Source organism: Zingiber officinale, chromosome 9B, assembly GCF_018446385.1.
Source record: "Zingiber officinale cultivar Zhangliang chromosome 9B, Zo_v1.1, whole genome shotgun sequence".
NCBI lineage: Eukaryota > Viridiplantae > Streptophyta > Magnoliopsida > Zingiberales > Zingiberaceae > Zingiber > Zingiber officinale.
The window spans coordinates 184,545-207,165 of NC_056003.1; the positions used below are offsets into that span (position 1 = coordinate 184,545).

At 41.6% G+C, this 22,621-nt stretch overlaps 1 protein-coding gene and 1 pseudogene across 4 annotated transcripts; one reads left to right on the plus strand and one right to left on the minus strand.

The window, feature by feature from the left end:
* The first annotated feature begins 15,270 nt into the window (after positions 1-15,270).
* On the plus strand, positions 15,271-18,814 carry LOC122023932 (acyl-CoA-binding domain-containing protein 4-like). Of its 4 annotated transcripts, none has more exons than XM_042582375.1 (9): positions 15,271-15,875; positions 16,268-16,795; positions 16,917-16,964; positions 17,076-17,242; positions 17,348-17,498; positions 17,579-17,666; positions 17,742-18,127; positions 18,203-18,316; positions 18,387-18,814. In XM_042582375.1, exons 1-9 carry the CDS (start codon positions 15,597-15,599, stop codon positions 18,657-18,659), a joined length of 2,034 nt encoding a protein of 677 aa, XP_042438309.1. In that variant the 5' UTR covers positions 15,271-15,596; the 3' UTR covers positions 18,660-18,814. The 4 variants fall into 4 exon arrangements, with proteins under 4 accessions (XP_042438309.1, XP_042438310.1, XP_042438306.1 ...); XM_042582376.1 differs by having other exon boundaries at positions 18,212-18,316; XM_042582372.1 differs by having other exon boundaries at positions 15,272-15,875; positions 16,917-16,982.
* Positions 18,815-18,817: 3 nt separating this feature from the next.
* LOC122023933 lies at positions 18,818-22,595 on the minus strand (annotated as a pseudogene).
* Between the last annotated feature and the right edge of the window lie 26 nt (positions 22,596-22,621).

Below are 22,621 nucleotides of genomic sequence, written 5' to 3' on the forward strand. Positions count from 1 at the left end.
TCCAAAAATCAAGGGGGGTCCCTGACGCCTTCTGACGCTTAAGTCAGTACAAGTCCAGACAAATGAATGAAGAACATTATGGAACGTGCGCCTGATAGTAGAGTTGCAGATGTTAGATAGTGTACCTTCGCCACAGAGAGGACTCTCCCTTTATATACTATTTCACATAACCTTCACAATCATGAGGTGACAAAGTATGTCAGAGTTTATTAGGTAAAGGGAAGTGTACAACCCAGGTAATGTGCAATAATCCTCCGAGGAATCTTCCCCTTACCTACATATATACCTCTTTTGTCATTTATAGCTTATGTTATTACTGAGGCTGTTGAAGGAATATGTTATTACAATTGGCCTGCTGATTGGAGACACAATGGTCCTCACAGAAGCTTCCAGAAGAATATTCTCTGACACAGTTGTTATTATGATAGGTTGTTAGGATGTTGTCTGCTAAGTATATATATCGGCCAGTCTTTAAGATCACCCGTATCTACTGAGTTGCTTGGTTATATTTTATATAATCTACTCTATTGTGTATTATATTGTATGTATCTTGGCCAGCCGCCTTTATATTTGTCTCGGCATTAAGTCACTCAGTTATATTTTGCGCAAGATTGAGACTTCCATTTGGAAAATAGTATAGTGCCTTGGTCACATTATAAGTCCATTTGAGAAATAATACGACACCCCATGCTTTCAGAAAATTCATTTGATAACCTATGTTTTGTTGGAAATATGTCTAAGTAGTAATATGAGGCAAAGTGTTGTAGGCCTAGTCGTTTTTTTAGCCGACCAGGCCTATAATGGGCTGCCCCGAGAAATAAAATTACGTTTTGAGTGGTTCGGTCAATGTATTAAGTTGGGTTGCATTATACTCGGTCGACTTTCTATACTCCTGGAGAGTATGAACTTATTCGACTTTAGAACTGGATGGATTCACAAACATACTGTTGCATGGAAACCAATTAAGACTTCAGGTAATCAGAGTCGCTTGGGTGTGTACAGGGAGACTTGCACAAAATGAGGAGTTTAGCCTCTCCCCTGACCATACCTACGATTGATTTATTGTGGAGTGAGTGGGTCATTCTGACTGGCACGTAAGACCGGTCATCCTTTATCTCGATCAACTTTAATGGTTGTCCGCCTTTCCCCAGCCAATTTATAACTCAGTTGGGTTGGATCTAAGAACTTTAGCACTGGACAACCAACCAAAGTCAAGTGAGGGGATGCCTGTTGGTGCAACCTTAGGTCAAGGTTGACCTGGTTGACCCGACTCGAGTTAACCTGACTCGAGTTGTATTTTGATGTTTGACAAGAATAAAAGAGTTGTATTTTGATGGGAGATTGTTGGTGCAACCTTAGGTCAAGGTTGACCTGGTTGACCTGACTCGAGTTGACCTGACTCAAGTTGTATCTTGATGTTTGACAAGAACAGAAACTTGGGAGGATGTGGGTGCAACCCTTGGTCAAGGTTGACCTGGTTGACCCGAGGTGAGGTGACCTGACTCGGAAAAGTCCAAGCAGGGAGTTTGGCACGGAAAAAGTCCAAGCAGGGAGCTTGGCACGGGAGAAAGTCCAAGTATGGAGACTTGGCACGGAGAAGTCCAAGTATGGGAACTTGGCAAGTGGAAGTCGGAGAGGCTCGGTAGCTCGTTCTCCGGACTAGGTCAAAGAGGGCTCGGTAGCTCGTTCTCTGGACCGCAAGTGGAAGTCGGAGAGGGCTCGGTAGCTCGTTCTCGGGACTAGGTCAGAGAGGGCTCGGTAGCTCGTTCTCTGGACTGGATGGAAGTCGGAGAGGGCTCGGTAGCTCGTTCTCCGAACTGTGGTCAGAGAGGGCTCGGTAGCTCATTCTCTGGACCGGATGTGAAAAGTCCTGGTGAGTGAAACCAGACAGTCGAAAAGTCCTAGTGAGTGAAGCTAGGCAGTTGGGAAGTCCTGGTGAGTGAAGCCAGGCAAGGGAAAGTCCTTGTGAGTGAAGCCAGGCAGTGGGAAAGTCCTGATGAGTGAAGCCAGGCAGTTGTGAAAACCCTAGTGAGTGAAGCTAGGTGAAAGTCCTGGTGAGTGAAGCCAGGCAGTGGGAAAGTCCTGGTGAGTGAAGACAGGCAGTGGGAAAGTCCTGGTGAGTGAAGCCAGGCAGTTGGAAAGTCCTGGTGAGTGAAGCCAGGCAGTGGGAAAGTCCTGGTGAGTGAAGCCAGGCAGTTGGAAAGTCGTGGTGAGTGAAGCCGGGCAGATTGGAATCCTGGTGAGTGAAGCCAGGTGAAAACCCTAGTGAGTGAAGCTAGGTGAAAGTCCTGGTGAGTGAAGCCGGGCAAGGAAAAATCCAGATGGATCAAGGATGATCAGACATCTGGTGTTGAGAAGGTCAAGTGGGTCAAAGGGATTGACCGGACACTTGGTGGGGAGTCTTAGCAGGTCAAGGGAGTGACCAGATGCTAAGCATGATGTACCAACAAGTCAAGATTGACCGGATGTTGGTTTGGAAGGCTTGGGACTTGGTTTGGGCAAAAACCAAGTTCTGGATCGATCAGTGGATCGATCCAGTGATACACTGGGTATCTGGATCGGTCTGGTGACCGATCAGTAACCAAACAGTATGCTACTGTATGTTATCTGATCGGTCTGCAGACCGATCAGAAAGCAAACAGAAGGCAAAGAGAAAGAGGGGGGGATCGGTCTGTGGACCGATCCACCTGAGTCCTGATCGGTCCACAGACCGATCATAGACGAGGCCAACTCTCTGTGAGAGTTGGCTGATCGGTCTGGGGACCGATCAGCCTAAAGCCTGATCGGTCCCCAAGACCGATCAGGGAGGCCTGGACCGATCAGGGTGGAGCCTGATTGGTCCAGGTATAGCCGTTGTGAGTGACAACGGCTATCTCCGTCTTCTTCGCTGTCTTCTTTGCGCAGGTTATAAAAGGAGATCGAGGGCCTCTACAAAAGTCTCTCTTCTTACTCTTCTTCTTCTCTAGAGCTTTGCTGAGCTCTCGTCTAAGCTTCGCGTGAGCTTCCTTTCGGCTGGGTTCCTGCTGTTGTAGGCGTCGCGTGAAGTTGCTGCTTCATCCAGTCGACAAGAAGGCAAGCTAGGGTTATTACATTTTTGTATTGTACTTAGTTTCTTGCTGTATTCTTGTACTCCTGTTTATCTTGCTGTTGCAAGACATTGTGGCGAGGTTTCTCCACCCATAAGGAGTATTTATTAGCCGGTTCTCCGGCGACTCATCCACCGACGGATTGATAGGCTTCGTCCACCTTACGGACACGCCGAGGAGTAGAAGTATCATCTCCGAACCTCGTTACATCGACGAGTTTGAGGTTTGCTTCTCCTTTATCGTTTCTATTGTTTATTTCCGCTGCACTAACCCTAATCATAGGAAGAAACGAAAGGATTTGGGGTCGGCTATTCACACTCCCCCTCTCTAGCCGCGATCATCGATCCTAACAAGTGGTATCAGAGCGAGGTCGCTCTTCGCCGGATTAACACCCGAGGGAGCACAAGCTAGAGAATGGATCTATTCGGAGAAGATGTCACGATTCCACCCTTCTACGATCGCGACGACTTCGCATTTTGAAAGGTAAGAATGAAGTACTTTCTTATGACTAACCTTGAAAATTGGAGTTGTGTTCAATTAGGTTTCAAGCATCCGATGGACAAGAAAGGAGGAACCCTAGAGAAGAAGGAGTGGACCAAGGAACAAGTCCACCAATCCCTAGTCAACGATGAGGTATTGAAAATTTTTGAATTTTCTTTACCTAATGATGTTTTGTGTAGGATAGGTGGATATAACGATGCCAAGGAGTTGTGGAACAACTTGGCAAAGTTCCATGAGGAGAACTCCACTTCAAGTCATGAAGAGGAGTCAAGTGAGCCAAGTAGCTCACTTCATGGAGGAATGGATTTAGAAGTTGAGGGCCACTCAACATCTAAAGAAGAAGAGGAGGAGAGTTCTTCTTCAAGTTCGGAGCAAGAAGAAGAAGCTTCTACCTCCGGAAGGGATGAAGGAGAGAGCGTTCATCCATCCTCAACTCTAGGTAACTCAAGCCATTTAGTTTCTAGCAAATTACACATAATGTGCTTTGAGTGTAGGGAATTTGGACATTACAAGAGTAAATGTCCAAAGAGGATTAGAAAGTCTCCACCGGCGCCAAAGGTCAAGAAAGCCGGAGTCCCGATACGCAAAGGCAAAGAGCACGTGGTGTGCTTTCAATGCAATCAAAGGGGACACTATAGGAGTCAATGTCCGAGGGGGAGGCAATCTCACAAGGACAAGAGACCGAGCACGTCTATAGGGGGAGCGAAGGCAAACCCTAAGGTAACATTTAAGTCTCACTCTTGCAATAAGACACATGCTAGTAGTTTTGTTGCAATTGCTAATAATGATAAGCATGATAATTATAGAAATCGATACACATGCTTAGGTGCCAAACATGTGAACCTAGATAAGGATAACACTAGAAATGCCAACCCTAGAATTAATTCATCTAAGGTTAAGGAGAATCTAGGTAGAAACCCCAAAACAACTAGACACATGCCTAGGAATACCTCAAAGAAAAATGAAAAATTAAAAATTGAGGTATTAGAGAAGGAGAATCAAGTCTTGAGGTCAAGACTTGATACTTTGGAAAAGGCTCTTAAGAACTTGGAGAAGTCATCTCTAGGGTTTAAGGGTCAAAAACCAATGTCCAAGGACAAGAAAGGTTTGGGGTCACAAACCTAAGTCCCAAGTGGTCAAACCCACTTATCATAATGTTCCATTCGATTATGGAACAAAATCTAGGGCTAGGAAGACCATCACCAAGGTCACAAGGGGAGTCTGTTAGAGTGTATACTAAAAGCCTAGCTTTTGGTATAAACATTTATCTAGAAATAAGAATCACATTGGTCAAATGTCTACATTTATGATAAATATAGTTGTTCAATTAATTTATATTGTAGATAACATGGTGTGTGGTGTCACACACAGAGGATCATGTTATCAGTACCTTATAAATTATAAACAGTAGCTCACGACCATAATGGAAAGGAACAAACCATTGGAAGGTCGTAGTGTAATTAGGTATTAGTTTATCTTAACTATATAATTACACTAGTACACTTAGAGTGTATTGAGTAGGACCATTAGAGGTCGTTTCTTTTATACTGACTTTATAAAGAAACAAAGACCTCAGTTATTATGGAAGTGTGTACTTTTAATCCTAATATAATAACAAGCACATATATTTGATATTTATTTCTTTAATTTATCAATGGGTGAGATTTAGTTCGATGAATCAATAAGCCCGATAAGTTGGGAAATGATATCACTTATAGTGTGTGTTGATTATAGAAGGAAACTGTGTCCTAGTGATCTAGGTTGAGAATGTCCCCAAGAGGAGCTCATAAGGATTGTCATGTTAAACCTTGCAGGTGGACTTAGTCCGACATGACGATGAAGTTGAGTGGTACTACTCTTGGGGCTAGATATTAATTAAGTGAGTTGTCAGTAACTTACTTAATTAGTGGACATTTGTTATCTTAAACACAGGGAGACTGACACACTCATAATAAGAAGGAGCCCAAAATATAATTTGGGATTGGTGCGGTAGTTCAATAATAGTTCTTTAGTGGAATGAATTATTATTGATGAAATTAAGTTATGTGTTCGGGGCGAACACGGGATGCTTAATTTCATTGGGAGACCAAAACCAATTCCTCCTCTCGGTCCCTATCGTAGCCTCTTGTATATAGAGATTTATACCCACCACATACTCACCTTCTTACTCATCCAATGGGGCCGGCCAAGCTAGCTTGGAACCCAAGCTAGGGCCGGCCAAGACCAAGTGGATGAGGCCGGCCAAAGCTTGGGTCCCAAGCTTGGGTGGCCGACCACTAGAATATTAAAAAGGATTTTTATTAAAATTATTTTTATGTGGATATCATGATTTAAAGAGAGTTTAAAATTAAAATTTCCTTTTATAGCTTTCTACAAAAGATTAAGAGAAGAGATTAATCTCTTTCCTTATTTGTAGTTTAAAAGGATGGTTTTAATTTTTGGTAAAAACTTTCCTTATTTATAAATCATCTACATGTTTAAAAGAGAGTTTAAAATTTGAAATCTTTCCTTATTTGTTGATTAAAGGAGGATATTAAATTTTAAGAAAACTTTCCTTTTTAACCATGTTCATGATTTAAAAGAAAGTTTAAAAATTAATAATTCTCTTTTATTAGTTTCTACAAAAGATTAAGAAAATATTTGATATCTTTCCTTATTTGTAGATTAAAAGAGATTTTAATTTTTAGAGATAACTTTCTTTTTATCCACATGTTTAAAAGAAAGATTTTAATTTATTAAATTTCCTTTTTATAAACCAATCATGAAGGGATTAAATTATTGGAGAAATTTTTTATAAAATTTCCGGAAGCAAATAAGGAAGTTTTAATTTGTGTTTAAAATTTTTATTTACTTGGAGAATAGGTGTGGCCGGCCATTATAATTGTGAGAAGAAAAATTATTTTTAATTAAATAATTTTTTTTTCATGGCAAAAGAATTAAGGAAGTTTTTATTAAAATTTCCTTATTTGCCAAAACCAAGGATTATAAAAGAGGAGGTAGAGGAGCCTTCAAGAGGTGAACTTCTATTCTTTTCTTTCCTCTCCTCTTTGGTTTTGGTGGCCGGCCCTATTTCTCTCCTCTCTTCTTGTTGGCCGAAACTCATCTCTTGGTGGAGCTTTTGTTTGTGGCCGGATCAAGGAAGGAGAAGAAGGAGAGAGAGCAAGCCTCGTTTCTAGTATCCCTTGGAGCATGGTGGTGGTGGCCGAACCTCTTCATCCTAGAAGAAGTTTTGATGGCCGAAACTTGCAAGGAAGAAGAAGGTGCTTGGTGGTTCTCATCTCGGAAGATCGTTGCCCACACAACGTCTGAGGTTAGAAGAAGAATACGGTAGAAGATCAAGAGGTCTTTCTAAAAGGTATAACTAGTAATTTTTGTTTCCGCATCATACTAGTTATTTTTGGAAATAATACTAAATACAAGAGGCATACGATTCTAGAGTTTCGAATTTGTTTTCGATATAGTGTTCTTTTGTTTTTCTTTTCCTTGTGATTTGATTGTTCTTTTTGGTTAACCTAAAGTTATTTTAGGAAATTAAATATTAGCTTTCCATAAAAGGTTTTGTCTAGTCGGTGGTGGTTGCTCCCATATCCAAGAAGGTCATGTGCCTCGCCACGTCAGTACTGGGAACCAATTATGGAAATTAATATTTAATGGAATAAATAACTTAAGGTGATTTGGGCCGAACGTGTTAAGTTCCGCAGGAGATCCAAGTCTAAACCTAAAAGAACAAATAGATTAAGTTTTGGATCAAACGTGTTAAGTTCCGCAGGCGATCCAAAATTTAATTTAAAAGAACACATGGTAGCTAGGAAAAGGTTCAGACCTTTGTACAAAATTTTTGTACAGTGGAACCTCTAGGTTTTCCGAGTAGCAACCAACAGAGTCACCCCTAGAGTGGATCTTGATGAGTCCCAAATGACCAAGGCTTTAAAGCCTAGGAGGGTCATTAGGAGGGTTACTAGGGAAGTCATCCCTAGTGAATATTTAGTGAACCCAATGAGCTCAAATAGGTATTGGGTTCCTAAGAGCGTGATTCCATCACGCTAGATGGATTAGAGTGTGCCAACCTTATTTGGATAGATAGTTAATCTATTCATAGCAAAAGGTGGCATTTGAGGAATTTTCAAGGGGTAATCAAGCCTTGAAAATGAAATTATCAATTATTCCTAAGGTGATTAGAATGTGCCAACCACATTTGAGGAATTTTCTAGAGTCAATCTAATTGGCACATAGTGATCTAAAAATCTTTGGTATATGATTTTAGGTCTATTACACTTAGGGATATAGAACCTATGGCAAATTGATCGAAATTATCAAAAATGGCAACTAAGGCTAGAATTAGGTATTTTCTATACCTTTATGTGCTATTTGCCATATATTGTTTGCCATATGCCATGTCATGACATCATATTTATTCTATGATCATTTAAAATGTCATGATAATGCTTAGGTTAGTTAAATGTCATGCTTTATTTAAGTTTCATACTTTATGCCATGACATCATGACATTGGCACATGTTTCCATTTATGATACAATTATATGTCATGTCATCATCTTTTGCATTTATAATCAATGAAATTGATTTAAGGTTAAAAACACAATTTGATATGGAGATCAAATTGTTGTTTAGAAAAATGCATGAGAACTTAGATTAAGCTAACCTAAACCCATATCTCACATCAAAATTGACTTGGATGTGTTTTATACACCTTAGATGTGTGTGAGATATTAGGATCATGAGTTAGGATCAAGGTGCATAGTTCTTGTACCTAGATGAGCCTAATTCGAAATGGGGGATCATAGGGAAAGCTTATGTACAAGTCATGTATATTTAGCCCTAAGATTGTGGTCCTAAATTAAATGGTTTAAAATCATTTCAAAATTGATTTGAAAAACCTTGATGAAGCTTTTCTAGTGATAGCATTCATCATTGAACAAGTCGATACAAAGATAAGTTAACTTTGAGCTATTTCAAAGACTTTTGAACTTTGTATCAAGATTAAAAAATTGAAGTTATTTTCATAGAAAACTATTTTTCCATGATAGTATATGTTATGAGGAATGTATCCTCAAAATTTTACAATTTTTAGAATTTTCTGTGATTTTCTAGAGGTTTCTGAATTTCGGGAGAAGAAAAATTCAGAAATCAGAAATCAGAGGTTGTGGACCGATCAGGAGGTTCCCTGATCGGTCCAGGTCTGTGTGGATCGGTCACTGGACCGATCCAGAGGAAGCCTGATCGGTCCGGTGACCGATCAGGGCGTGCCAACCTGCTGAATTTCGACTGTTTGTCTGAAATTTCAGCTCGGGAAGTGGTGTTTTAGGTTTCTAAAGGTTTGAAACTCTTCAAGACATTGTTGGTGCAATGGTCAAGGGGGAGTTGACCTTTAGGGGGAGTTTTACCTATTAGTCAAAGGGGAGTTGACTTTTAGGGGGAGTTTTTACTCCTAAAGACTTAAGTGATATGAGATTATCACTAAGTTAATTGTTGACTCTAGTGTTAAGGGGGAAATTAAGGGTTTCAATGAAAGGTATGGGACTTTCATTAGGAAGAAACTCTTGACCTTGATTCACTCCTTTTGATGTGTGTCAAAAAGGGGAAGAATGTCTAGAGAATGTTCAAGGAAGAACATTGAAGTTAGTGGGAGAGTTTGTTGATCACGACGAGTGAAGTTGTGAACAACGATAACTTACTCTTCAGGGGGAGAGTTTTTGATGTGTGCCAATAGGGGGAGAATGAAGGGTTTAAGTTAGGCCTTCATTATCTAAGAAGGATGTTGCCTTCTTAGAAGGAGAATGTAAGGTTGTAACTTATGTTTCATTACCTAGTGGCATGAGGAAAGTTGAGGCTATTGGATTAGCCTAACTTAAAGGTATTGTCAAACATCAAAAAGGGGGAGATTGTTGGTGCAACCTCAGGTCAAGGTTGACCTGGTTGACCCGACTCGAGTTGACCTGACTCGAGTTGTATTTTGATGTTTGACAAGAACAAAAGAGTTGTATTTTGATGGGAGATTGTTGGTGCAACCTTAGGTCAAGGTTGACCTGGTTGACCTGACTCGAGTTGACCTGACTCAAGTTGTATCTTGATGTTTGACAATAACAGAAACTTGGGAGGTTGTGGGTGCAACCCTTGGTCAAGGTTGACCTGGTTGACCCGAGGTGAGGTGACCTGACTCGGAAAAGTCCAAGCAGGGAGTTTGGCACGGAAAAAGTCCAAGCAGGGAGCTTGGCACGGGAGAAAGTCCAAGTATGGAGACTTGGCACGGAGAAGTCCAAGTATGGGAACTTGACAAGTGGAAGTCGGAGAGGGCTCGATAGCTCGTTCTCCGGACTAGGTCAGAGAGGGCTCGGTAGCTCGTTCTCTGGACCGCAAGTGGAAGTCGGAGAGGGCTCGGTAGCTCGTTCTCCGGACTAGGTCAGAGAGGGCTCGGTAGCTCGTTCTCTGGACCGGATGGAAGTCGGAGAGGGCTCGGTAGCTCGTTCTCCGAACTGTGGTCAGAGAGGGCTCGGTAGCTCGTTCTCTGGACCGGATGTGAAAAGTCCTGGTGAGTGAAGCCAGGCAGTCGAAAAGTCCTAGTGAGTGAAGCTAGGCAGTTGGGAAGTCCTGGTGAGTGAAGCCAGGCAAGGGAAAGTCCTGGTGAGTGAAGTCAGGCAGTGGGAAAGTCCTGGTGAGTGAAGCCAGGCAGTTGTGAAAACCCTAGTGAGTGAAGCTAGGTGAAAGTCCTGGTGAGTGAAGCCAGGCAGTGGGAAAGTCCTGGTGAGTGAAGCCAGGCAGTTGGAAAGTCGTGGTGAGTGAAGCCAGGCAGTGGGAAAGTCCTGGTGAGTGAAGCCAGGCAGTTGGAAAGTCGTGGTGAGTGAAGCCGGGCAGATTGGAAATGCTGGTGAGTGAAGCCAGGTGAAAACCCTAGTGAGTGAAGCTAGGTGAAAGTCCTGGTGAGTGAAGCCGGGCAAGGAAAAATCCAGATGGATCAAGGATGATCAGACATCTGGTGTTGAGAAGGTCAAGTGGGTCAAAGGGATTGACCGGACACTTGGTGGGGAGTCTTAGCAGGTCAAGGGAGTGACCAGATGCTAAGCATGATGTACCAACAGGTCAAGGTTGACCGGATGTTGGTTTGGAAGGTTTGGGACTTGGTTTGGGCAATAACCAAGCTCTGGATCGATCAGTGGATCGATCCAGTGATACACTGGGTATCTGGATTGGTCTGGTGACCGATCAGTAACCAAACAGTATGCTACTGTATGTTATCTGATCGGTCTGCAGATCGATCAGAAAGCGAACAGAAGGCAAAGAGAAAGAGGGGGGATCGGTCTGTGGACCGATCCACCTGAGTCCTGATCGGTCCACAGACCGATCAGAGACGAGGCCAACTCTCTGTGAGAGTTGGCTGATCGGTCTGGGGACCGATCAGCCTAAAGCCTGATCGGTCCCCAAGACCGATCAGGGAGGCCTGGACCGATCAGGGTGGAGCCTGATCGGTCCAGGTATAGCCGTTGTGAGTGACAACGGCTATCTCCGTCTTCTTCGCTGTCTTCTTTACGCAGGTTATAAAAGGAGATCGAGGGCCTCTACAGAAGTCTCTCTTCTTACTCTTCTTCTTCTCTAGAGCTTTGCTGAGCTCTCGTCTAAGCTTCGCGTGAGCTTCCTTTCGGCTGGGTTCCTGCTGTTGTAGGCGTCGCGTGAAGTTGCTGCTTCATCCAGTCGACAAGAAGGCAAGCTAGGGTTATTACATTTTTGTATTGTACTTAGTTTCTTGCTGTATTCTTGTACTCCTGTTTATCTTGCTGTTGCAAGACATTGTGGCGAGGTTTCTCCACCCATAAGGAGTATTTATTAGCCGGTTCTCCGGCGACTCATCCACCGACGGATTGATAGGCTTCGTCCACCTTACGGACACGCCGAGGAGTAGGAGTATCATCTCCGAACCTCGTTACATCGACGAGTTTGAGGTTTGCTTCTCCTTTATCGTTTCTATTGTTTATTTCCGCTGCACTAACCCTAATCGTAGGAAGAAACGAAAGGATTTGGGGTCGGCTATTCACACCCCCCCTCTCTAGCCGCGATCATCGATCCTAACAATACCCTCCTTTCGAAGTTTTGACCGTCACGTCATCTTGATTCTGACTATCACGTCATCCCCTAAATCCGTTCGTCATAATCCGTATCAATTATCTTATTGTTTTTAATCTTCATTCCATTATGATTTTTTTCTAAAGGGTAATGCTAAATGGCCAGAATCTGGCCCGCTAGAATTCATACATGCATGCATGTACAAGGGCATTTTAGTAACATCATATGTATATATTAATTACATGCATGCATTGTGATTGGAAGATAGAGAATTCTAACTGACCAGATTCTGACCAACAAGATTTATTCTTTTCTAAATTAGTTTGTTACAACTTTAATATCACTCTGAAATTGATAAGAAAATAAGCCAGACTAAATATATATCTTTTGTGTTATTTATCAGTTGCGAATGATAATTCAGGGGCGTTTGGTTAAATGATGGGAATGACTATGGGTATAAGTTTGATAGTAGGGTGGAATGAGAATAGGAATGGAAATGAAACCCATCAAGTTATATGAGTTTGGTTGATTTCCATAAATTTAGTAATTATTCCTAAATATCATTCACAAAAACCCACAATCCAAACACTATCTTTTACTATCATTCCATTCCCTCATTCTAAAATCCATCAATCAAACACCACCTCAGTGTCACTATAATTAATTTCCTATGTTTAGAGGTAGATTTCATTTTTCACAAGTTCATAGGTCTCACTATAATTAGTAATTTGATTCAAGCACTGCTTTTACATTTTGTTCGATCCATCTCAATTAAATGCTCTGACATCCCTAGGTATGTTTTCCACCCAAATTTATTTCCGTATGTTTCATCGATTCTTTTGCCCATTGTCAGATCATCCACGTGGATTTCCCACCAATCGCCTCTTTCATAATATTTTTTTTGTGTCTAAAAAAGGAAATAATAAGTCATCTTTTGCTTGGTTAAGAATAAATAACTCAGCTCTGTTTGATCTAATGCATGCTAATTTGTTACATTCGAAAAATTCATCCTTGTGATTTCACGTCATCCACAAGCTTTAATCTTAATTAAAGCCTATTATTGTATATTGCCATTCCATCAGCGTGCAGTTGGTGATAGATAATTTTGGATGGGCCATGAGTGTGAAATCTGTTCTAGAATGCCAACACAAATAACGACTCGAACAAAAAACTCTTTAAGACCTCGCCATGGAGCGAAATTTCACCAAAGAAGTGAGATTTGTTTATTTAATGTTTGGCGGAGAGGATTGATATATACTACCCAGTGCCTTTATACAGGCTCCAAACTTGGATTCAATCAATGATGAGAAAATTATCATCAAAAAATAAATCAAGGACAAGACAAATTAATCAATGGTTATATATATATATATATATATATATATATATTGATTATAAATTTTTTGGATTCTAAATAATATCATATTTTATCAATCCTATCTGTTTCCATATATTTTTCTATTTAATATTTAGAAATTATCTATTTATATCAGCTAGCTTCCACAACTTCATAAAAATTTCATCAGTAGCTATGACGCGCGTGAAGTCTACTTCCATTAATAGCCATGCACGATCCCTACCTAGCCTTTGTCATCAATGTCGCACGTCGGCGCCCCACTAATGGTTTTTTATACATGTCTGCTCCCAATCCAAAGATTAATTTTGAGCAAGATGGGACCGGCCGGAGATGGAGGTTCGGAAGAAGAGGAAGAGGAGGGTGTCGAACCTGCAATCATGTGGCTGAAGCCGGCGATTAGGAAGAAGCTTGCCGTACGACCGGAAGAAAAAGCAGGTTGGGCCGCCTTCGAAGGTGGAGGGCCGGCTGAGGCGGAACAACCTGTCATCGGTGGCGGAGAGGCATGACAATTAGCACGTGCACGTGCAGCACACACCATCTCCATCAGGCCATGGAATACTAAGCGAAGCGGTGTGTGGAATTAATTAGTGCTTTGATGGCTGGGAGGAAAGCTGGTTAGTTGCAAGTGCCGAGGCGAGAACAATGCAGTGGAAATCGAACCGCAAACGCAAAAGTTTCCATTTGTATAATTGCATAAGCCGACGAGCTAGCACTGCCATTATTGATTTTTATCGTCAAATTCCAGAGTCCGAGGAACATCCGATCGCAGAGACCGATGCAGGTGGCGAGATCCCCGTGACTTACGCTGTTTACCAGTGACCGCACCGCTTCAATTTCCATATTCCTGCCTTGTTTTGCGCTCCTTTCTCAGCTCCCAATACGGACCACGATCTCCCTCCTCCTCTGACACGGAGACCAATTCCAAACGATCAGAGCTACGGTAGCGGCAGCGTTGCGACGACGTACTCTCCACCGCTATGTCCCTCGTATCAGATTCCGTGCGTCTCACGAGACGTACTGCACGCGGTGTTCTTGTGCCTGGGCAGCGCTTGCTTGCTTGCTTGTGCCGTGGATGGGGCCGCTGGATTCCTCTCTTTCTCTGTGTCTTGGTGTTTGGTTCGTTAGATTTGGAAGAAAGCAAAATCTTTCCAATTTTCCCCCCTCTTTTCACTTTTTCACTGATCGCTTTTCATATTTCTTTTTGATCCGAAGGAATTTACGGAGAGTGAGAGAAAAGGCAAACTGTAATTCTGAAACTTGTAACCTTTCTAAAAACAAAAGCCATAATGAGAGAGAGGCTGATTATAATATTTTCTTTCGCTCTCCAATTAGATTCGGATAACAAACAGTCAACAAAGTCATGACGAGACAGGTTATTTTCAGCTCAGTCTCGTGAATCGCACGTGACAATCCTGATCTAAATAGGAAGCAAGGTCCCGCTGGTCCTGTTAACCTCAATTAAATTTTGCGTCAATTAACGAATCCATGCCGCACATGCTGTCACATCGCCAAACTCCAATTTGTGGAAAAGATTATTGAATTAATTATCCTCGCGTCGGATTTAAACAATGTTAAACTTAGAGGCCTCGCAACACTCGCTACATGCGGATCTAAACTAAGCACATCGCGTCCGTCAATCTTAATCAGATTCACGTGTGTCGTACGGGAAGGTGGCATTCAAGCATCGTGTCAACATCCATCCGTCGCTTGCTCGGTCGGGCCGTCTGTCAATCCATCCACCAGTCAATCAATCCACTCACCATCAATCTTTCATTCTAGACGTCTCCCCATCCAACCAAATCACAAAGCTAAGGAGAGCTCGACAGTCGAACAATCCCCTCGCCACGTACTAATAATGCCAGTCATTTTGCTAATAAAATCATTTTTTTCTCACAAATAAGAAATTTAAGATGGGCAGATTTTGTACGGAGGAGTCTAACTGGTTAACCACCCGGTTGTTGCAGTAAATATAGTAGTTCGTAATTAGCTTCATTTTGGTATAAAGTGGATGAATTCTACAACTTAGAAAATAGCAACAGTAGGCACTAGTCAAATAATAGGGGAATATACTACTACCAATATATTTTTTAAATTAAAAAATAAATAAATGTGAAGATAGAGATGTCTTGGGAAACCTCAATGGCAGGCCCAAGAAGCACAGTTCCCGTGGTCGTCACTGCATTTCCCAAACCCAATGACCCCCACTGGCCATCACCTTCAGTCGGACAATTTGATAAAGAGTAGGGCATTTGAAAGGTTTATGACATCTCACACATTCCCATGCACAATCCACGCTTCCCTACGCACTCTTCATAACCCTTCATCTGCGTCTCCTGACCTCACCTCACCTCACCTAAACTCTGGGCACCTTGTGCATTGTATTAAATTGTGCCATTCACAGCGTCGCTCTCCCTCTCATGATATTCCCATACCGCCCATTCCTTTTCCTCCTACAGTGGCTCATTCAGCAGTCCTTCCCATCTGCTCGGCTTGTTAATTGGTTGGCACGGTTGGTTTGGATGGGAGGCCACCCGTCTTTTCCTGTCTTTCTTTCTTTCCATCAGTCACTCGACGTTGATGCCTCACTTGACTTGTTTCATCTCTGATTTTGACCCCTGCCGTCCCTTTTTTCTCACTTCCTCCTTACCAGCTTATCAGTGGCCGGTCTTGTGTCTCTCCAGTACACAGCTGTCCGGGGAAGAAGAGAGCGAGGGCGGGGAGATGGGATCGCGGGGAGTGGAGGCGGTGAAGAGAAGGAAGGCGATGTGGCTCTACCCGAAGGTGCCTGGGTTTAACCCTCCGGAGAGATGGGGACACTCTGTTTGTTTCTTTGATGGAGCGGTCTATGTCTTCGGAGTAAGTATATATCAAGTGAATTGAATTACATTGGTTTCTCTACCTCTTCATCCATCTATCTATCTGTTTTCTTCCCTCCCTAGCTCGCAATAGGAAAAACTCTGCTTTTGATTGTATTTATCTCTTCGCCTATTACGGTAGGTTATACGTATAGACATTAGTCCATCCAAGTTTGATATATCATACGATCTCACAAACCGGTGTTGAACGCAAATGCGGAGGCACATATATAAACTTAATAAACAAATTTCCGAATGCAAGTAAAGAATTATGAAGAAGATAACAGTTTTTGAAGTACTATTTAGGAATGATTAACAAGATTTTTATTGGAGGAGGTTTTGGTTGTTGATACTACAAATTTATAATCTGGAGCTTCCATGTAATTTTGACAGGGTTGCTGTGGAGGAATGCATTTCAGCGATGTGCTTGCTCTCAATCTGGAAACCATGTCCTGGAGTTCCCTTGTTACCACAGGCCAGAAGCCTGGAAGTCGAGACAGTCACAGCGTTGCGCTTGCAGGGCACAAGATGGTTGTGTTTGGGGGTACCAATGGCACAAAGAAGGTCAATGATCTGCACATTCTAGATCTGAGGACCAAAGAATGGAGCAAACCGAATTGTGTGGGTACTCAGCCTTCACCGCGCGAAAGCCACACGGCCACTGTCATAGGAGATGAGAAACTTTTGATCTTCGGCGGCAGCGGCGAAGGAGAAGCAAATTATTTGAATGATGTGTTCATACTTGACCTCAAGAACATGAGATGGTCTTCCCCAGCAGTCAAAGGAGAACCACCTGCACCGAGGGACAGCCACACTGCAACTGCCATTAGGAATAAGATTCTCGTATATGGTGGGGATTGCGGCGATCATTATCACGGGGAAGTCGATGTGCTTAACATGGATACGATGGCTTGGTCGAGGGTCTGTTTAAGTTTTTATTTGCTCGTTTAGAATTTTAATCATTTCCAAATATTGTAGGACTAGCTAGCTAGGCTCTTCTTGATGACATTAGAAATTAACAGTTGAACTTTTATTGTGGCAGCTGGAAGTTAAAGGATCGTCTCCTGGTGTTAGAGCTGGTCACGCTGCTGTGAGTATTGGGACCAAGGTTAATTAGTTCCGGTGAATTATTTGAAACAATTATTTACACATGAAGCTGAGAGGCAGCTAGCTACTTCATAGTTGGTTTATGTTCATGTAGGCATACATCATAGGTGGAGTCGGCGACAAGCAATATTATAGCGATGTTTGGGTCCTCGATACAATGACACGCTCATGGTCGCAGCTAGACATTGTTGGCCAGCAGCCTCAAGGGAGGTTTTCTCATGCTGCTGTAGTCATCAATGCTGATATTGCAATTTACGGAGGGTACGTTGGTTGTTTCTCAAATCTCAATTCGCATTTTTGTAATGGGGTTGAAGCATCATGCAGATCATAGCGATTACGGTGTATATAATATAATGGTTTTCACAGTTGTGGGGAGGATGAACGGCCGCTGAATGAGTTGATCATTTTGCAATCTGGATTTGAACATCCAAATGGTCGTTACAATGTTTCTATGTGCAAGACCTTTGGCACCCACTGGATTCAAGAAAAGCGCAAGTTTTTAAGAACTGACCATGTGGTATCCCAACTTTTTCTTTATAAGCAGTGATCCTTCAAATTAAACTACCATTGATACTGAACTCTAACTTGAACAAACAGCAAAGCAATTTGGTTACTAAGAACAACGGGCTATTGAGTCATAGATCAACTGATGTGGACTCGATAAATCCACTGATTTGTGACTTGGGTAGGTCTTGCATGTTTCCTATATGTTTTCTTAATTCGATTATAGAATATGATTGCATTTGCCATTGATGTGTAGAGGATATGGATGCCAAGAGGAGGAAAACTACTGGTGCTAAAGTGCTTGAGATCGATCTAGAGCAGGAAGAACATTCTCTATCGCTCTCACAACACTCTTCGCCATCGCAATCCGATCAAGAACAGAACATTCAGAAGCTACCCACTTCTGCTACTGGCTCCATCTTGCACGCTCAATTAGTCGCTCACATGCAACCATACAATCAGACGGAGGCAGTAAAGATGATCCACAGAAATGGCCAGGAAACACACTTCTTGGGCAGCAATGAAGCTCTGAGACAGCTGAAGACAAAGCAGTTCCTCCGATCAGCTCTGCCGCCAAGGCAAGAGTGTCCGACCCAAGGAGCAGAGCAGAAATCTCAACTAAGACCCCTCTTTGCGCCCTTGGTAGGAATCAAACATGACAACTATATTGAATGCAAGCTAGCTTATGAACAGATCATGTTGCTAATGGTGATGCAGAACCTACAGATTGGAGCTGAAGTTCGGGGAACTGTTGACGGAGCTTTCGATTCTGGGTATCTCATGACGGCGAACGTCAATGGACAGCTTTTTAGAGGCGTCTTATTCGCGCCGGTAAACGATGAACTAGAATAAAAGATCAATATCTTGGGTAAATTTAACAACTTCTGCATTGGATTCTCAGGTTCCAGTTGTTGCAGCTCCAAGACCTGCAATAAACTCACAGGGTATGGCATGCTCCGCCACTGTTTTCCAGCATCCTTCGGCTCCACATGCAATTCCCATTCACGCAAGGCCACCAAGACAAGCAATGGCTTGCGGCTTGCCAGATTGTAGTCTTGCGATGAAGCAAGTGAAGGCGGTTAATGCTCAACCGATGAAGACGAAAAATGATCTGCAAGACGTCGTCCTCACGTTGGGAGGACCAGGCGGCAGTGTGTCCCAAAGCCGTCAGTGAAGGACACTTACGCTATATATCTCTTTGTCTTAAGCCTTAGCTTTGCTTTTGATGTGCATGTAAATTTGAGAAATAAGAGTTGCCTACAAGTTTTGACATGAACCAAACAATACATATGTTGGTCGGGATGATTACATTAACATTCATTGATCGTTCAGCTGTTCAACGTTTATTACAAATTTGAAATGCACCGCACCCCCAACCCACCCTTAACAAGCACAATTGACTTTACATTGCACTCATTAAAGATTACCTCTCTAAACACTTTTATAAGTCTGTTTAAATGTCATTCCAAAATTTTCAAATCAAATACTATCCTATTATTATAATGATTTATATAAGATTAGAAGTATAAATTGTTCACCGCCAAACTATATTTTAGGACCAGCCTCAGAATTTGCTACAGCTCCCAAGCAGTGGTGATGTAGGGCCTATTCCAGCAAACTCATTCGGAGAGCCATCAACCTGTCTAGCAGCATCTTTGCTTTTAAACTCTCCAAGATTTAAGACCAGAAATGGTAAAGGTCCATCTTTAGATGGATTATAACCAGGAGGCAAGTAAAGGGTTGCTGTAAGTTGGCCACCATCCTTCCTTTGGTATCTGATCTCTCTTTCTGTAGGGATGCTAATTGAGGATGAGGATGGGGAAACTTTGTGATTTGGAAATACTTTTTACCTGGCCAAATTTGTAGAAAATATTGAGTATTTTCTGTCTTCGACTCCTTTGATGTAAGAATTTTCAATTGATCAAGGAACAATTCACCATCAGTATAATCTGACATTAGTGCAACAACAGTTTCATAATATTTTTCCTTGTCACTTTCCCAAATCCTCTCTTTAACTCCTGCATTTCTGTAAATAAATATAGGGTTCCCATTTGATGCTAGTAGAATAAAAAGCCTATGCAAATAGGAAAAAATAAGGCATTGTTTTATAGAAACTCACACATCAAATAAATCAAGAAATAGAACATTTCCTTATGGTGTTGCACCTCTTCCATTGAGCAAAGTGTATGTTCCTTCATGATCCTGCTTCTTTACTTTTGCAATGACATAAGTACCAGCTTGAGTTCTCCTCATCATTGGTGAACCACGATCAGAATATACATCTTCTGAAGATCTATCAAATAAAATTTGCGACTTAACATTCTTAATGTCTGGAGAAATGACCCATGTTCTTGTTCTACGAGTCTTATCCCATGATTCATACACCAAAGCAAAGGAATCATCACACCAGGAGATACCTCTGCAGAAAAAGGGTCATGGACTAAATACCGTAATGGAATACCAGAGCATGAAAGTAATCATATACAATCTTGTATTGCTAGATAAACTGTTTTAGATGAAAGTAAAATAAAGAAACATAGTCAATAGGATCTTCATTTATCCTCTAAATTACAGGAAAGATGGCATGGGCTCAGAACTTATCACAAAAGGCACCTCACTAACACGAAAAGTAAAAAATAAAAAAAAAAACAGAGACGGAAACGAATAGCATCGGCTAGATAAGAAGCATACATGCCCTAGGATCTTAACACATTACTTTTAAAGTAATTTGTTATCATAAAAAAAACATATCCATAAACACAACTAATTAGAATATAGAAATCTGCTTACCCATGTGGAAATTTGGCTTTTAAGAAATGTTTTGATGAGCATAAAAAAACCATATATGATATATCATGATCATGAGAAATGAAAAAGAATGTATACTCTCTGGATTTTAAGGAAACAGGAAGGAGGTCCAAAAATATTCATTAGATTTTATAACCGACATCATATTCTTTGGCCACACAACCAACGGCAATATTACTGATCAGTGATGCTATGCTTCTGCCTTGGTATGTATGCTTGCCACTGCAAGCACAACTACTTTCTTCATTGCCATCATTTCCATGCCGCTACCTCCAATTTCACAACCATCCTAATTTGTTACTGATAAACACCATTTTTGAACCCTGATCATGGCTCCAATGCATGCATAATCACTACCAACATCAGAATTGAAGTATTTCCACCTAGGACGTAGACCATTGCCTCTGTATCTTTAGCAAACCACTATGTTACCACCATGGTCCTACCTACAGCACCGCTACCACAAACCCAAGTCATTCTTCTTATCAATGCCTCTATCTACCATGTAAGCATCATGACTGAAGTTTCAAATACCAGCAGCACAAAAATCATTGCTGCCTTGCTACAACCGTCATCACGGTAGATAATATTGCTCATTTGCACCCTGCTCACTTAGCAACCAAAATCATCTTCATCCCCATCAGGTGTGTTGTATCAACTTGCCATATGTAGTCCATAGCTCAACTTTCTTTGGAAATCTTCCACACGGTACAATATAGGAATACGGTCGATGGATAGAAGTAGCCAATATATACTTTTCATCAGGTGAAGAATCAATGGATGTATATACAGCAGGAGGTCCAATAGATTTCATTGTCCCATCCAAGGAGGCAAGAACTAGTTGTGTGGTAGAATAGTAATCAAATAAATCTTCATCATATTCATCCTTGAGTAGATCCTGGAAGGTCCTGACTTGAACAACATTTTTCTGCTCATTTGATTGAATTTTTGGACCTGAGGGAACCAATGGCTTTTTTGGAGGGCCTTCACGAGATACAGGGATAGTACAGACCAATAATGTAGAATCATTCACCCAGACAGAGCTACATAGAAACAACAACCGTGCATAAGAACAATACATGATGAAAAAAAATATAAATGAATAAAATAATGACTAGCCTTTACTGATCAAAAACTGCATTTAAAAAGATATCAGGTGATGCAAATAGTGGTCTAGCCTTTCCAGATTATACATCTGCAATCCAAACTCTAAGCTTGCTACTACTGTCGTCCTCCTAGTTGGAATACCAAGAATCAACACAAGGATGTGGAATAATGAATTTCATTGCTGAAGACTGAAAATATCAGCAATTTTACCTCATCAACTCGAATGCAAAAGGACAAATGCTGATCATCCCGTGACCTAACATAAGTTGGGTAAAAATGGATATATTAGAAGGTGCACAGTACAACCAATTGTAGCATAAAATTCTTTCTTGCCTCTTGAGAACTAATATAAATCAAAATTAACTAGGAAAAATAATAACTCATGCTTCATTCCTAAAACAAAGAAAAAAGGAAATAATCATTTTTCACTACATTCATCATAAAAACAGATAGTTAATTTGCCTAGAACACAAAGAGCCTCCGGAGAACTTACCAACTAGCAAAATTAATCTTAGCCCCGTCAGGAAAGCCATGTACCTCTTTTTCAGGTCCAAGCTTGCCATCATCAGCCAAGAAATGGATCCCTATCCCAGTATAGAATGACCTAGGTGACATGTCAGATGATAACTTATCAAACAATATAAATTAGCATTCTTCTATTCTGCAGTGAGCTTGAGAGCAAAATAAAGGTAAGATAGACGTTGTGAGATCTGAAACCCAAAATGGTTGCTTTTTGCGACCTTGAGCTCTGAAAGCCAAAAAAACAAAATAAAAATGACTGCTTTTTGCTAACCTTCATCCTGTTGGGGCGAAGCGTGCAACTGTGCAAGGCAGGCAATCAGGCAGAGAACGCTACATCCTACATGAGGACTCATGTACATGCTTCATACGGCGGAATCTGAAGGTCGTGCTAAGGGCCCGCAGAGGAGGAAGAGAGCGAGAATGGGAAAAGAGAGGTGGGGGGGAGAAGCAGTGGCAGTGATGGACTTTGTTGGAGAACATAATGGAAAGAAAGATACGGCAGCTTTTTCAGAGGCAAACAAGAAATCTTTCCAGAAAGAGTGGGCACGACGATCACAACACTCTTCGGGCTCGGGCCGTAACTTTAATTTTTCCAAAGCATTTCATGATTTATTATTCTGATTCTATCTTTCCTAATTCATACACATGTACACTTAATTTAGGAATCTCTGCAAGATTTTGGCAGATCTACCAGACAAA